The sequence below is a fragment of the Eubalaena glacialis genome, chromosome 10 (assembly GCF_028564815.1).
Source record: "Eubalaena glacialis isolate mEubGla1 chromosome 10, mEubGla1.1.hap2.+ XY, whole genome shotgun sequence".
NCBI classification, from domain to species: domain Eukaryota; kingdom Metazoa; phylum Chordata; class Mammalia; order Artiodactyla; family Balaenidae; genus Eubalaena; species Eubalaena glacialis.
The window spans coordinates 112,653,800-112,669,828 of record NC_083725.1 but is presented as its reverse complement, the minus strand read 5'-3'; the positions used below and the strand labels follow the sequence as shown (position 1 = coordinate 112,669,828).

Genomic DNA, 16,029 nt, shown 5'->3' with positions numbered 1-16,029 from the left:
CACCCGCCCATGGGGAAACAATAGCCAGCGCCGGGGAGTATTTGACCAGCGATAATCTGGGCCTGTTGGGCGGCCGCTGGCCCCCTCCCTCCCTTGCTTGCTCCCTCCCTCCCGATAAGGCCGCCCCAGCCACTTGCCCAAACCCCAGAGGGGGAGGGCGGTGCCCGCTGGACTCACCATTCACCTGCTGGGGGGAGTAGGCCTCGGAGCCAGAGTCTGGGGGGGAGTCTGGCAGCGTGCTGTGGAGCAAGAGGAAAGGGTGGTTGGGTGGGCAGCCGAGCCCCTGCCTTCCAGCCGGGCAGCTCTTCTGCGGGGCAGGGTCCCGGAGACCCAGGGGCTGGAGGCTTCGAGGTTTCTTCACAGCCCCTGTTATGGGCATTTCTCTGCACCAGCTACCTTGGGGTGCCTGGCAGGGCCCAGTTGTGGGTGGAGGCCTTGGGCTCTGGCCCAGCATCCCCTCAGACCTACAGGGCACTTGGGAGCCTGTCACCTGTGTCCCTGATGATGGCACAGGGATTCAAGGACTCCCTCTGCAGACCGAAGGGCCAGGCCAGCTCTTTCCTTCCTGCACCCACTGAAGTCCCACTTCCTGGAAACTCTAGGGGCCGGGCCTGGGAAACTTCAGTGGGTCACCAGGGGGGCTGCCCTGCCACAGGCAGGTGTAGGCTGGGCAGGGAGCCAGCTCGCCAGGCCTGCACTTATTTTTTTCTTGCAGGTTTTGTTTTATCAGTGGTTCGGGCAAAAGAACAAACTCAACTCTGATAGGTCAACACGTCCTGCGTGAACCCTGAGTCCGCCCAGAGGGGGTGGCTGCGGCCACTCTCTGAGGGATCTGACTCTTTGGCCATCCTGGTCCCCACATCTGGAAAGGCTGCCCACCGTCATGCCCAGGCAGCTTCTGAGGCGGCCCAGCTGTTGTGGACACAGCCCTGGCCTGCTTGCAGGGTCCCCCAGCTGCCCTGGACAAGCCACCCCTCACCCAAACCCTGCAGGCCGTGTGAAGATGACAGGAAAAAGTGATGGGGATTCGGTCCTTGCTGCGCCCAGCGTGCTGACCGGGGCCTCTCCAGCTCTGGGTCCACCATCTCCCCCCACTCCCTGCGCTGCCCTGGCAGCGGCCTTGTGTAAAGGTCTTTCTCACCCTCTGGCCCCTATCAAATGTGCCGAATCCATAGGACCTTGTGTTCTTCCTCATAACTCCTCACCGGGCTCACGAGTCCTCGATTTGCTGATTTATTGATTAGTCACTCCCTCCCCGACTAGACCGCAGCAGCCACTACAGGAGGGATGTGCCTGCCTTGTTTACCACCTAGAACACGGCCTGGCATGGGTGGGGGCAGTGGCCCTGGAGCGGCCCGGGGGCCACAGCGTGTCTGAGTGGTTCTGGACAAGCGCTTTCTCTCTCTAGGAAATGGCCCCAGTGTGCCACCGAATCCTGCTGTGAGGGGGGTGGGGCTTTACTCGCAGGCTGGCTGGTTTTGGGGTCCCCCAGGAGCTGGTTACTGGGGACAGTCGGTGAGCTCTCGCAGAGGCATGGAGAACAGCAGCGGGCACCCAGCAGGTGCTTATTATGTGTCAGTTCCCTTCCCTCCCTGCCCTTCGGGGCCTGTGGCTTAGGGACAGCCTCTGCGCCTCAAGCAGCCAGCTGCCCTGCAGCAATGGCTCACCCCTGCCTGGCACCCCAGCTCCCCTCCACGGCCCTCCCCCTGTAAGTCAAGACACAGCCACTGTCCCCCCAGTACTTCCTCTGGGTTTCCTCCCCTGACTTCCCCAGTCACGCGGGGGTGGAAGCATTCGGGGCTCCGTTCACAGCCGGGGTGCCGAGGTTATGGGTTAGCACCCAGAAGGCCGGAAATGGTGGAGCTGGCGACGGAGGCAGGCTGCCTGGCCGGCGCTGTGCTCCCAGCACCCTGTCATCCTTCCACCCAGAGATAGGGTCGCCTGCCCCCTGCCCGAGCCTGGGGAGCCCAGAACTTTCTCCGAGCCCCTCTGCAGAGCCGAGCAGACCCACGCTCCCTGCCTCTCCCCGCGAGCATGTGCCTGTGGACTGCCCTGCGGTCTGGCCGGGCTGGTGGCCACCTGGAACCCTGAGTCACAGCCGGGCCCAGGCTGAGCCCTTGGGTCAGGCGCTGACGTGGGCTCCTTGGAGAGGAGCCGGGGAGGACCTGGGGGGCCGGTTTGGGTAGGGTCCCCACATCTGCACCAACTTCAGGTCCCGCACCTGCGCCATCGGCCAACTCCCTGAAGCCGCGGGAAACGGCAGCTATAAATGCACGAGTGACTGGGTAGGCCTGGTGCAGGGAGGGGTTTGGGTGCCCCGGGTACCTGCAGGCGTGCAGAGGTGCTCCCCTGAGCGTAAACAGTTCTGCCTCCAGTCTCCCTCCCTCCCCGCCACTCTCCACACAGCTCTCGGGGATGGAGACTTTTCTAGCACTTAGGTCAGCCCTCATCACTCCCCTGCTCAGAACCCTCCGTGGCTGTCTACTGCCTCAGCACAAAGCCGTGAGCGCCTCCTCAGCCTGGCCCTGGTCCCCCAGCCACCTTACCTACCCACAGGGCAGCCCGATCCCTACCGCCCAGCCTTGGCCGGCACCTCCCAGGCCCCCAGTCACTGGTCCCACAGGCCGCCTGCGCCTGGGCCTCTGCATCTTACCCCACCCCACTGCCCTCACTCACCCGGGGGCATAGGGAGCCTTGGGCTCTGCCTTGATGGGGGGCCCAGAGCCCCCCAGGAAGGGCTTGGGAGCAGCACCCATGCCGTTGTTGTTGTTGCAGTTGAGCGGGGCGCTGTAGTTCGGGGGTGGGAGGGGGCCATGGCGACCCGGGGAGGGTCCGCCCCCAGGGGGGCTCAGGTGGTGGACCCCGCTGGAGCCGGGGATCGCTGGCTGCCCGTGGGGGTAGGAGGCCACACTGGCTGGAGCAGAGATGTCAGGGAAGCAGCTGCGGAGAAGGGCGGAAGCTCAGCGCCAGCCGGGCCCCACCCCCCCGCCCCTCCCGGGGCTCCCACCCGCAGGGCGGCTCAGTGGTTGGGAAAGGAGCAGCTTTCAGAGGCGGGGCCACGTCACCCCTCCCAGGTGGAGGCCAAAGGGGCTGGGGTGCCGCGGGGGCCACTCACAGGTCAGAGGCGTCCTCCTTGCTGATGTACTCCTCCAGGATGCTGGTGTCTATGTTGGAGGGCTCCAGGGCGCCGTTGATGTCGTGGCCTGTCGGGGAGGGGTGGACGTGAGAGAGGGGAGAGATCGGCTCCCCGAGACTCCTAGGCCTCTGGGCCCAGCCCGCCAACTCTCCCCAGGCTGGGCCCTCCCCATCTGTGCATCCCTCATCGTCCCCCACCTGACACCCCTCCAGGAGGTACTGGTGATGCTGCCCTCACTCCACAAGGCCACCTGGGCTCTGCAAGGAGGGGCGGGGCCCAGAGTGCAGGTCTGGACAGACCGGCCGCTTCCTGCCCCTCCATTCTCCTTTCCAGCTTCGTGACATGAGCAAGTCCCTTCGTCTTGTCTATAAAATGGGGTAACCGTGTCCCCGTCTTACGGGGTGCTGTGAGGAGCAAACGAGGCGCTTTATTTAGCTGGGTGCCCAGCGGATACCACCCCCCTCACTGACTCAGACCCAGACTCACTGACTCTGTCCTGCCCTGTCCTCCAGGAGGCGGTTCCAGATGGCCCAGCTGCGGGCAGCCGGGAGCAGGAGGCCTGGCCGGGCTGGACCACACATCCTGGGGGGCCCGTGGATCTGGGGGAGACTCCTGAACCCCGGGCCCCAGCTGCAGGTGGAGAGGGAGCAGGGGTCGGAGTCAGGAGTGCCCAGCCCACCCTCTCTGCGTATGCCCATCACCCCCATGTCGAGGGCTGAGCCCAGAGGAGGAAACAGCCCCAGAGAGGTTCGGCGGGGAACGATGGTGGCCTGAGTGCTGCTCCTCTGCCTGACCTCTCCTGGGTCCTCACCGCTAGCCCCAGCCCCACCAACGGGAGGGACTCACAGAAAAGGCAGCCCAGTGCTCTTGGGCATCAGCAGCGAAGGAGAGGGGGAGGCGCTGGCCTTTCCCCTCCCGGGGTCACCTTGCAGGGGGAGCTGGAGTGCTGGGTGATAAGGGGGCTGACGTGGGAGATGCGTCAACTCCGATAATGGAGGACGGCCCCACCCACACTGCTGACCTGGGCTAGCCGGCCCCACTGAGGCAGGAGGCACTCCTCCCACAGGCCCCTAGGCCTTGAGTCTGGGGTCTGCGCCTCATGCCCCCTCCCCTGGTGAACCCTGGGAACAGAGCTCAGGTCCAGTAATAAATCCTAGCTCACCTACTCCCTGCTGTGTGACCTTGGGCAGGTCACATACCCTCTCTGAGCCACAGTCGCCTCAGTAAAATGGGGACATGAACAGCTAACACTTTACAGGGTTGTTCTGAGGATGAAACAAGTTAAGGTATATAAAGTGTCCGGAACACAGTGGGTGCTCAGCAAACAGAGTGGCTGTCCCCACTCCCCAGAGCCCTGGGGTCCCCAGGAACCCCCAGCCCAGGCCCCTCCCTGGCCCTGGCCGGCATTTCAAGAATGCTGAGCCCCGCTTAGGTGATTAATGAGTGGCTAAGCCCTCCTAGGAGTCACGCGCTGCCTGGGACAGGCCCTCCTGCTGGCCCCCACACCGGACTCACCCAGCCAGGAACAAGGGACACCCACCAAGCACCGCCAATGGCCGCCCAGGGCAAGGGGAGCTTCTCAAGCTGGGAATGACCAGGCTGCATGCCGAGGTTCTAGGACTCCCATCTACACTCTGGCCCCCACCCCGTCCTTCCCTGTTAACCGAAGGTCCCATTTATTGAGCGCCTGCTGTGTGCCAGGCACTTTCAGAGCCAAGTACAGTAATAATCATATTTATGTAATACTTATCATATTAAGTTTATTATATGTAAGGCATCCTGCAGGCTCTTCCTGTGACATAATTCTCCCAACCTATAATGGTGACGATGACAGTGGCTCACACTGACTGAGTGCCTGCCAGGCCCCAGCACTATCCTAAGTGCTTTACAGGTTTACCTCCCAATCGCCCCTGCAGACTTGGTGTTTGTTATTAGCATCAGCCCCTTTGTTCAGAGAAGTCAAGTCTCTTGCCCAAGGCAACACAGCAAGGAGAAGCCAAACTCAAGTGCAGGGGCCTGACTCCAAGAGGGAAAGTGTAGTTGGTGGTCGCTGAGGCTTCCCAGCCATCCTGGGCTGCCCCACTGGATGAGGGGGAGGGGGCGGTCCTGAGGGAGGATCAGGCACAGGAGATGGGGAGGGAGGGGGTACTGGGGCGTCACTCCCACCTTGGGTGCTGAAGCTGCAGGTTTTTGAGACTGAACTTGGAATCCACAGTGAATGATGGGGTGATAGAGTCATGGTGCTGCTATTTATAACAGGCCAGGCCCCCTCCTCCCCTCCTCCTCCTCCCCTGGCCAGGAGCACTCTTAATCACCCCTAATCCTCCTGCCCACCTCCCCCGGGATGGGGGGTGCTTCAGACAGAGGCATCTTGGGAGACCCTAACGAGAACCAGATGTGGCTGGGGGGAGGAGAGACCCTCGGTGCCAGGGGCCGGGCGGACGGGAGGATGGAGGAGGGAGGGGGGAGCCACTGGGGCAGGGTGGGGGTGGGCCAATGGGTGGGAGAGAAGTATGAGGTTTGGGGGGTTGGTGGGCCTCCTGAGGAACACTGACCCCACACCTCCTCTTTCTCGCGGAGTCCTCACCACCTGTCCCAAAGGGTCCAGCCACCCAGGAGATGCCCCCCGCCTATCCCATGAACCACACTGGAGATCTCTAACCCAACGTTCCAGCAGGACAGGGGGGAGTGGGGACTTGCAGGAGCCCAGGGACTCCTGGGGCTGGGGCAGAGCCCCCAGGAGCCCAGGAGAAAGGCAGGGCCCCCTCCCCCACTGCTCCCCAAAGAACCCCGGAACATCCTGGAACACCGTTGAGCAGCAGATACCCGTCAGGCAGGAAGCTAAGAGTGTCTCGTGCTGATCCTCAAGACCTCCCTGGGCGGTGGGGAGGCTGCCCAAGGTCCCACAGCCTGAAGGTGGCACCACCAGGTCACAAACCAGCATCCCTGCCCTCCCTCTCCCCAGACCCTTCTACTTCCCATTGCTCGGGATGACCAGAACCCTCGTCCGTCCAAGGCCTGGCGTGGTCGACCCCCTGCCTGCCCCCATGGCCGCTCCTGCCCCAGTGCCCCTCCCTGCAACTCTCCACAGTCCAGCCCCCGCCTCATTCCATCCTGGGACAAACACCCCCTTGCACATCAGGGCCTTTGCACATGCTGTTCCCATTCCTCGTGACTCTTTAGGTTTTGGCTTAAATGTAAGTTCCTCCGAGAGACCATGTCTGACTCTCCCATTCTCCTGAGCGGCCTCCTTTCTACTTTCTCATCAGGCTCTTTGCTCTCCTGCCCAGCACGCACCTCGGGGGAAGAATCAGTCCTCTGCCCACCCACTGCCCATAGCACACACTCACCGAGCGGTCACTCTGCCCAGCCCCATGCCACACACGTTATATGGCTCATATTTAATTCCCATAACAACCCTACGGGGTAGGTGGTTTTCTTGTTCCCTGTTTCACAGATGAGGAAACTGCGGCTCAGAAAGGATAAATGCCTTTCCCATAGCTTAGAGGTGTGGCAGAGGGGCTGCGAGTCCTGCCCCGTTTTGTCTCTCAGCGGTGTAAGCATCTAAGCATGCCGCAGGCACACGATAAATGTTCATGGGATGAATGAGCAAAGTGGCAAGCGGGGCACTGGGACCAGGCCTGCCTGAGTCTGGGCACCTCCGCCAGGCCATGCCGTGGTCAGGGTCCAGGGCTAGACAGGGCCCCTCCAGGCACCGCCCCTGCCCTGCTGAGCTATGCACCCCAGCTGCTCCTCATTAATTAGGCCCTTTATTACCTGCTTTTAACAGGAGCCAGACACTGCTCCTTCCCAGGCAGGCGGGAATCAGGGCTGTGGGAAGGAAGCCCCTCCCCTCCTCTCTCCTCCTCCCTTTAGGGCCACCCAGCTAGGCAGAAGAGGAACCGAGGGGACACAAGCCAGGTGCGGGATGAGGGCGGATGGGAGCCCAGGTGGTCCTCCACCCTGGACCCTTCCCTTCCTGCCCCCTCGTGCTCATGCCCCCCCCACCAGCTGTGGCCACTGGCTGAGTCTCGGCCATTGTCCCAGGGAACGGGGGAGGGTGGGGACCCGGCACAGTGGGAGGCTTGTGCCCTGCCCACACCCTCCCCCTCAACCGTCAATGGGGCACTTGTCAATTCATGCCCCAAACATGGCGGAAATCCCGTCGGCCACGTGGCCGTGGGCAGGGCAGGCCATGGCCTAAGGATGCCGGCCAGGCCTAGCTGATCTGAACCTGGGGCTAACAGGACACAGGTCTGTCCCCCTGCTGTTGAGTGTCCACTCCAGGCATCTGAATCTGAGGGGCATCCTGCCTCCAGGCAATGGCTGGGCCAGGGTAGCAGTGGTCAGGGGACTGCCCACCTTGGCATCCCCGTAATGCCCTAAGGGACCCCTGGGGTCAAAGAGGCCTGGTTGCTAACGCGGGTCCCCCTTCATTGCTGCGTGACCCTCGGCAAGTGACCTGACCTCCCTGTGCCTCAGTTCCCTTCTCTCTCAGGTGAAGGAGATCCCTGCATCACGGGGTGGTCGTGAGTCTTCAGTGAGATGGTGGGAAAGCTCCTCACCCCTAGAAGGCCATTCCTCAAATTGCTCTGTTGCCATCTCTCTTGGGACTCCCATCTCCTTTCCTGCCCAGGCACAACCTGTGCCATGATGTTATTCTGGCACACGCATGGCACAGTCCAGCCTCCAGGATTTGGCTCTAGCCATCCCCTCTCCAGTGGGTAAGCCTTCTGTGACTGCCTGCCTACCCTGGCAGTCCCTCCTCAATCACCCCAGTCACAGAGGGCCCCCAGTGCTGTGGCTCATTTCCCAATATTGACTGAGCTGATCAACATGCACCAAACTAGTTCACACTGGGACAGGGCACAGAGGGCTCTCACCTCCCTTGGTTTGGACTTTCTATCTTTATTAATATGATCTATGATTAACATGACAACTACTTCAGGCTTCAAATTGTGACCAGAGCCTTCTCACTCAAAATGCCTTCAGGCCAAATGCTTGATTCTGCAAGCTACGCTTTGCATCTCTGCATCAAATCCCCAATTAGCTTGGGGCTGAATGACAAGGATGTAGCTCTGGAGTCATTGCCATCAGGTCCTTAAATCTGATCCACGGTTGTCTTTGTTCCCTCTCAACTTCTTGCCAAAAATGCGGTAGAGCTCTGCCTCCTGTCTGCAGAGACCCAGGTCCTCCAGGGGACCTGAAATCTTTAGCCACCCCGGGCTATAGCTATGTCCTCCCCTAGTCCCCACACAGCTGCCACCCTGTCCTCAGGTCCACACAAGGCTGAACTCACAGCCCGAAGATGCTCCCAAGCCAGGTCCAACAGAGCCGGGCCCAGCAGTTGTGGCCTCTTCTTAGGGAACCCACATCGGTCCCTAGGGATCTCCACTTTGCTCTAGGGGGCCCCAGCCCTCTCCCACAGGGACCAGGCCAGGCAGGCTGGGGAAGGCCCCTCCCCACAGAGGCAGAGTAGAGACCCTGCAGCTTGGGGTGGGAGCAGGTCTCTACCAGGGTTACCCATGCCCACCTGTGTTCATACACCAGCATGCCATGCCCCACAGGCATGTGTATACACAAGGGCACACTCCCAGGCATGTATCCACTGGCACGCACATGATCGTGTACATCCGAACATACACATATACAGAGGCGCACCCCCCGCACACTGACACACACATGTGCACATACCAGCATGCTCCAAGTGTGCTCATTCATTCATTCACACAATTATTTACTGAGCATCTACTATGTATCAGGCACAATTCTAGGCTCTGGAGATAAAGCAGTAAACAGACAAAACCTACTGCCTACATGGAGCTGACATTCTGGATGCAGAGTCAGATGACAAGCTAGATGGGTAAAATCCACAGCATTTTAGAAGGTGACAAATGCTACAGAGACAATAAAGCAGGGAGATGGGTTGGGGTGCTAGGAGGGTGGGGAAGAGTTGCAATTCTAAACAGGGTAGCAGGGAGGGCTTTACTGAGCAAAGATACGAAGGAGGTGAGCCACATGGACATCTGGGAAGCGCATTCCAGGCAGTGGGGAAGCACTGCAAAGGCCCTGAGGCATGTTCACATCTCAGCACACCTCACAGACTTCTACACTTGTGCCTACCAATGCCCACTGACCCAATGGCAGGCCCAGGCTAACACACCTCCCCATCAGCTCCAGGTGGAGCCAGTCCAGCTGAGCGAACTCGGTGTCACAGACCCCAAACTCCACCGCCAAAGGCAGCCCTCTCCAAGTTAGCAAAGCAGGGGATGGGGACTCCCCCCCACCCCCCAGCCCCCGCCAAGGCCACAGACCCCAGGAGGGAGAACCATGGGGGGAGAAGAGAGCACAGGGGACTGAGATGATGAAGAGGGGAGTGAGGGAGGGTCCCCAAGCTCCTCAGAGAGACAGAGGCTGCGGTTGTGCATTGGGGGGGCTGGAGGGATCTAGGTCAGATGGAGGGAAAACTTTCGCACTGATGCAGCCTGGAGACAGGGGGAGGCCAGGAAGCCCTGAAGCCCCCCGTGCATAGTCCAGGCCAGTGGGGGCTCAGGACCCAACTTCCTTCCCTCCCACTCCAGGCCTTGGCACTCTTGGGGTCTCACTGCTTATGTCACACAACCTAGATCATCTGAGTGAGGGCTCTGAGGCCCAGAGAGGTCAAGGGGCTGGACGGCAGTCACCCAGTACAGCCATCAGTGGTGGGTCAGGACCCTCAGCACGCAAGGAGGAGAGGCTCCCTCCCGCCCCACTCCAAGCTAGCAACCAACTGTGACGGGTCAGGAGACCCGGGATCCCAGCCCAGCTCTGCCGTGGCCGCCCTGAGTGAGCCTGACCCATCGCCTTCCCCTCCTGCCTCAGCAGCCCCCTCTCGGAAGTGAGAGGACACCACCACTTCCACGGAGGCCCAGGACTCCTGGGAGACACCACATGCGAAAACCTCCGGCCTGGGTGCGGCAGGCAAAGACAAAAGGACAGTCAAGCCCCTTCCCCCACACCCCCACCCCCAACACCTGCCCAAGGGCCAAGTTCCGCATCTCTGGGGTAGAGGGCGGGGCAGGCCCAGCTGGAGCAGGCATCAGGACCAGGCAGGGCCAGACCTGTCATGGAGCAGAGCTCCTGAGTACAGAGTGTGCTCATCCCTGGGATAAGTAACCCAGAGAGGGTGAGGGGCTTTCCCAAGGCACACAGCGCCAGCCACAGGCCCCAGCCCAAGCTTGGGGGCACCGACCTACCCATGGACCAATAAATCCTCCAAGTGGGGAGCATAATACCTGTTGTAAGCCTCCCAGGGGAGAATAATCACAATCCAGGCTGACATTCATAGAGTGGAACAGTGCCAGGCACTGCACAAGGTCCTGCTCAAGCCCCTTTTACCTAACCCTCACAGAAACCCTGAGAGGCAGGTGCTCCTACTGCAACTGTATTCCCATTCTACAGATGGGAAAATGGAGGCACAAAGAGGTGCACTGATAGGCCCAGGAGAAGGACCGTGGGTAAGCGGCAGAGCTAGGGACAGACCTTCAGCCCACCCCAGGGAGTGCACATGACCAACACAGACCCGAGGGGCTGCCCAACACGGTGGCAGCGGGGGCTGGAGACGGAGGTGAGAGAGGAGGCCCCCCCATACACACACCCAGGCTGTGAGGAAAACTGAGGCCCAGAGGAGGGGGCCGTGAGGAGGAAGAAGGTGGGAAAAAAGGGCAGGCAGCCTGGGTGGGGCGGGGCCACCCCGGTTAATAATTCAGTTAATGATTTCTTCTCCCCATCCTTATCGAGTGGGCAAAGTCCAAGGGCAGCAGCCAATCAGCAGCCCTGCCGGGCTGTTACCCAGTGGCCTCTGCTGCCAGGGCCCCCCACTCCTGTAGGCCCTTGGGAGTCAGGGAGCGGGGGCCAGGCCCCCAGGAGGAGGCCGTTCTGCCCAGAGCAGCCTGCCTTTCCCCCAGACACCCTGCTTGGCTCTGCCTAAGACCCCCAGGGGTACTCTGCCCAGGCCCCCAGACTCAGGAGAGGCCCTGAGGCCAGCAGGTTGGAAGCAGCCGGCTCCGCTCCCCTGCACCGAGCCAAGCCCTCACAGAGAGTCAGCTTCCTGGGGTGCGCCCCCCACCCCGCCTCCGTTCACACAGTCATTGTTGCTTCCATTCCTTGGGAACATTTCCTGCCCCCCTCCAACCCCGTGTGGCCCTGCGCTGCGTGTTGGGGACAGGGCGATGAGTCAGACCCCTGGCTACCACTTCCCCTCCAGCTGGAGTCAGGACCTTGGGAGGTGGGGCTGGGACAGGAGTCCTCGGGGGGGGGGGCTCTGGGTGGACCCAAGAGGCACCCCATCTCAACTCCTTGAGAGTCAGGGGTCTGGCAGTCTCCCCCATCCACCTACTCCCTGGTCGCACTGCAGACAGACAGGCGGACACAAGGCACAGTGCCACCCCATCACACACCGCGCCTCAGCCCCAGATTCCTGTCCAGGGTGGGCGTCCTCTCCCACAAGTGGTCAGGTAGTCTCCTCCTGGGGCCTCCTCCTGCCCTCTGGAGGCAGAGATGCTGGTCCCCAGAGGAAGGCCACCCTCCCTCCCCCAAGGCCCTGGTGGCAGAGGGGTGTGCTGAGGCCTGGGTGTCAGCCCTGGCTCATGCTGGCTAACTCCCTTCTCTCAGAGCCGCAGTCTTGGGCCCTGGGAAAGGGGGCCAATGCCACCCCTCCCCTCCCACATCCCAGAGCTGGGGAAGGGTGGCTTTCAAACCAGGATCTGGCGTCTGGGGTCTGTGAGGAGCCCATCCGCCCTGTGTCCAGTGTATATGTCCTATTCGGAGGCCAGGAGTTTGTCTTTGCTTGGTGGCTAAAAAGAATCACATTGGAAGTCCCTGCTCTGGTCCAGCCCGCCTGCCTACCCCAGGAGGGGACATGAGGCCAGAGAAAGAAAGTCACCAGGCCAAGGCACCCATCAGGTATGGAAGGAGTGAAAACCCGGCTCCCAGCTCCAGCCCTGGTGGGGCTCTAGAGGCCAAGGGAGGTCCCCCAACCTCTCGGTGGCCCTTCCAGCCCAGCTCCCCTCAGTCGCTTCCTCCACATCCACCGGCTTCCTGAGCGCTGATCGCTGCTCACTCACGCCCCGTGTGCCCCCGGAGCCAGGGGCCAGCACCCTTCCCCTTCTAAAACGTCCCTCTTCCCCAGGGCTGGAGGACGAGGCTCAGCCGAGGGCATCATCAGGACCTGCTCTGCCACCCACTCCTGTCTTGCAGGTGAGGAAAAGGGGCCCAGCGAGGGCGAGAGCTCTGCACAGGGTCACGCAGCTCTCAGTGGCCGAGCCTGCACCAGAACCTCTAAAGTCCTATGGGGATCCTCTGATGCTGCCTTGCCCTGTCCCTGATGGGCTCTGGGAGTCCAAGGCCCCAGCCGGTCAAGGTGATGAGGAGAACACCTGCCACTGTGCCCCGGTTACCTGCTGGGAGCCAGTGCATCCTGCCCGGAGGGTCCCCTCTCTGCAGGCCCTGTGCCCGCCGATCTGGGCGGCTGTAGCCTCCCTCTAGGGGATTAGCAGGGCAGTCACGGGGGCCCGGCTGTACCAGCCTCGAGGGGGCCGCCCTGTCCCAGCCTCCCACCTGAGGCCCAAAGCGCCTTAGCCTCCAGCCCACCACTCTGAGGCAGGGTACAGCCGGGCCCACGGCACAGGACCAGGCAGGACCCAGGGCATATGCTTGGTGTGCCTGGAGAGTGGGCCATGTCACACGAGGCACCTGGGCACGCGCTGCTCCCTTCAGCAAAGCCCTTTCCCACCTCCAAGTCCAGAGCTGAAAGCACAGACCCTGCCCACCGTACCTACTGTCCTGGGGAGTGACCAAGGCCAAGTGGGACCCAGGATGAGTGCTCAGGTGTCCCCAGCCCCAAGTGCGACGCAGGCATTGCTTCCCCTCCCTCCTCCTGGGAAATACATCCACGTGCGCAAAAGCACCACTGCACTTCCACACTTCCACTCGTGAGCACACTCAGCAGCGCCCCCGCCCAGGGGCACCCCAACACCCCCACTGCGTCCCCCACATGCCGCTGCCCACCGGATTCCTGGCCAGGCCTTCCCCCCCAAGTGGCCCCGGAGACCCCAGCCCTCCGTGCCCGCCCCACCTTCCCCCCATCTCAGGCTCTGGGAGCACTTCTCCAGCCCCTGGCTCCCTCCACAGACATTCTTGAGTCTGCTCTTATCTCTCTGGAGGGAGCAGCGCAGCCTCCCCGCCAGGCCAGCCAGGACGGCCGCATGGCTGAGCCGTGGCGTCAGGCCCCACCCCCACCCCCCGCCCACGGCCAGGAGGGAAAGTTTGGCTCAGGAGACAGGGAGCCTGGGCCAGCCAGGCCCACCCCTCTGCCCAGGCCCAGGGTCCTGGGGGAGGAGGCACAGGGATTTCTGCAGGAAGCAAGGGGGCCTGGCCCGTGAGTCATCTGGGATGTCCGGCGGGCTCTGGGCACCCCCAAAATAGTGGTCCCCAAGCAAGGACTAGTGTCCCCTTCTTACCTCCCCAGAGCCCCCAGCCCCCATAAGGCCCCTCAAGGCTCTTAAAGGATGAACAGGATCTGGGGAGAACAAGAGCCCCTGGGACTGACGGGGAAACGCCTAGGACCCTCAAATGGCCCAACTACCTGAGGATCAACCACTTCATCTAGTCCAAACCTGATTTCTTGGATTCTGGGGGTGTCCAGAATCCTGGAGTGGGGAGGCCTGAGGCTTGGGGATGCCCTTACCTGGGCTGTTCAGCAAGCAGAGTGGACAAAGGCTCCCACCCCCACGGCAGTCACAGACAGGGAGAAACTAAGTCAAAGAAAGGCCTTCCTTGCTCCCTCATGGGACTCCAAAGGGCTCTGGGCACTGGGCTTGAAACTTGGACCCTAATTCCCTGCCCTGTGGCCCAACAGCTGCAGCACAGTGTGCCCCGTGGGCCACCCGCGCCTCGCCACGGGCAGGTTCACACTAATGGAAGGTTCTGGATCATTGAGTTTTGGGTTCTGAAGGCACTGAGGTGCAGGATATGGACTTAGGGACTAGGGGGAGGGTGGGGGCAGAGGCTGGGCTACCGAGGTTGGCGGAGAGGGACACAAAAGCACCCAGAGGGTCTGGCTGGATGTTCCAGTGAGGGTCTGAGAAGCTGGGAGATGTCAGCCTGCACCTCTGCACCCCCCTCCCACACTCTGTCTCACCCCTCCTGAACCCAGAACCTAAGACGGGGACAGCCTCAAGGGGCAGAGACTACGCAGGAAAGGGGAGTGGGTGAGATGTAGGAGCAGACCCCCAAAACCACTGGCCAGGAGCGGGGAGAGGGTAGAAGAAAATATTGTAGGGTGTGTGTAGATCCCAGCCCTGGGGAGGGTCCTATCAGGGTCAAGGTGAGGGGATGAGGTCACTCCTGGGATGGGGGCACAGCCAGCGGAGGCATAGTTCCAGGGACAGGTGTGAGCGAAACAGCCCCAAGGAGCCACACAGAGCTGGCAGGATGCAGTTCCCAGCTTTGGGAGGGTCTCGGAGTGCGGAGGTGGCTAACGGGGGGATGCCAACTTCAAGAAGGTTCCAGAACCAAGGAGAGTATTCCAGGGTGGGAGGTGGGGAAATCCAGCCCACAGAGGAATGCTGGGGAGGGGTTCCCAGCCCTAAGTAGGGGAGAGATAGCTGCTTCAAGGGGAAGTTCAGCCGTGGGGGAGGGAGCAGCCTTGTGGAAGGTGGGTGACAGTCTTGAAGGGGGGTCCCTGTCTCAGGGAAGCACTGGTGGGGAGGCGCTGGGGGTAGGAGTCAGGCTGGGGGTAGGGTGCCAACCTGAAAGGCACACAAGGTGCCTGGGTCTCTAGGCGGGGGTCCCAGTCTCTGGGAGGCATGCTGAGGTGCCAGCCTATGAGGCATGGAAGATCCTAGAAGGCATGCTGGGGGCCCCAGCCTGGATGGGGTCCCAGGGAAGCACAGTAGAGGGTCCCGGCGTCGGGAAGTGCACTGGGGGTAGGAGGTGTCAGAATTTAGGGGGGACTGCAGGTCCTGGAATGCATGAAGGAGGACCGAGCAGAGAAGGGGATACAGCTCCAAGGAAGTTGTGTGTTGGGGGACGGGGAGTGGGGAGCCCAACTTCAGCGGAGGTGGGTAGTAACCTCCAGGAGACAGAGGAGGGCCCCAGCCCAGAGGAGGCGTTCTGGGCGGGGGGTGGGGGGGTCCCAGCTTGATGAAAGCACAGTCGGGGGTCCCAGTCCCCGGGGAGATCGGCTGCGGGTTCCCAGAGCGAGAGGGTCGCCGCCCCCGCCGGCCCGCGGTCCCTCACCTTCGAAGAAGCGCTGCAGCGCCTCCGTCTCGTCCACCACCTCCATGTCCGGCCTGCCCCGCGTACACTCCACCCCGGCCCCGCTACAGCCCGGCCCGGGGGCGCGGCATCGCCGGCGCGGCCCGCGCGACAGTCCCGGCTAGGCTCCGGCTGCGGTCCCGCCCGGCCCGCCGCCGCGCTCGCCCCCCGCGCGGCACTGGCCCGGCCCCTGCCCGCCCCACGCGCCCCGCCCGCCCGCCGCGCGCAGCGCCCCCTGCCGGCCCGCCCCATCCCCGCGCCGCAGCCCCGCGGCGGGCAGGACGCGCGGGGCTCCTCCAGGGGGCGCTCGGCGCGGGGTCCTAACCAGCTTGGGGGTCGAGGGGCGGCCCAGCCTCTATGCCGGGAGGGCAGGGCCCCCGCAGTCCTCGGCCGCCCCTTGGGCAGGGGAAGATAGCTGGCTTCTGAATCTTAGATTTTCAGAACCAAACCTCAGAGACATCCCCCGTTTCCTCTCCTTTATCCACCCCCCCCTCAGCAATAATAATAATAACCTGCATTTCTCGAATATTTGTTATGCGCCAGGCCCACAGTGAGCGCTCTACAGGGGTTATCTCACGTTGTCCTCTCAGGTACCC

The 16,029-nt window shown here is 62.2% G+C and overlaps 1 protein-coding gene across 8 annotated transcripts in view; it reads right to left on the bottom strand.

The window, feature by feature from the left end:
* MYRF (myelin regulatory factor) overlaps positions 1–15,558 on the bottom strand; it is a 32,790-nt gene extending 17,232 nt beyond the window's left edge. For 6 of the 8 annotated variants that reach the window (XR_009702247.1, XM_061201848.1, XM_061201850.1 and 3 more), the window contains exons 1-4: positions 15,416–15,558; positions 3,116–3,203; positions 2,677–2,940; positions 178–239 (exon numbers count right to left, since the gene is read on the bottom strand). Coding sequence is in view for 6 of the 8 variants with exons in the window: in XM_061201848.1 (XP_061057831.1) it covers positions 178–239; positions 2,677–2,940; positions 3,116–3,203; positions 15,416–15,461 (460 nt within the window). In the remaining 2 variants the exon portion in view is untranslated. Of the gene's footprint in view, positions 1–177; positions 240–490; positions 525–2,676; positions 2,941–3,115; positions 3,204–15,415 lie in introns of those variants that run through there. The other 2 variants (XM_061201853.1, XM_061201854.1) reach the window with 2 other exon arrangements.
* Between the last annotated feature and the right edge of the window lie 471 nt (positions 15,559–16,029).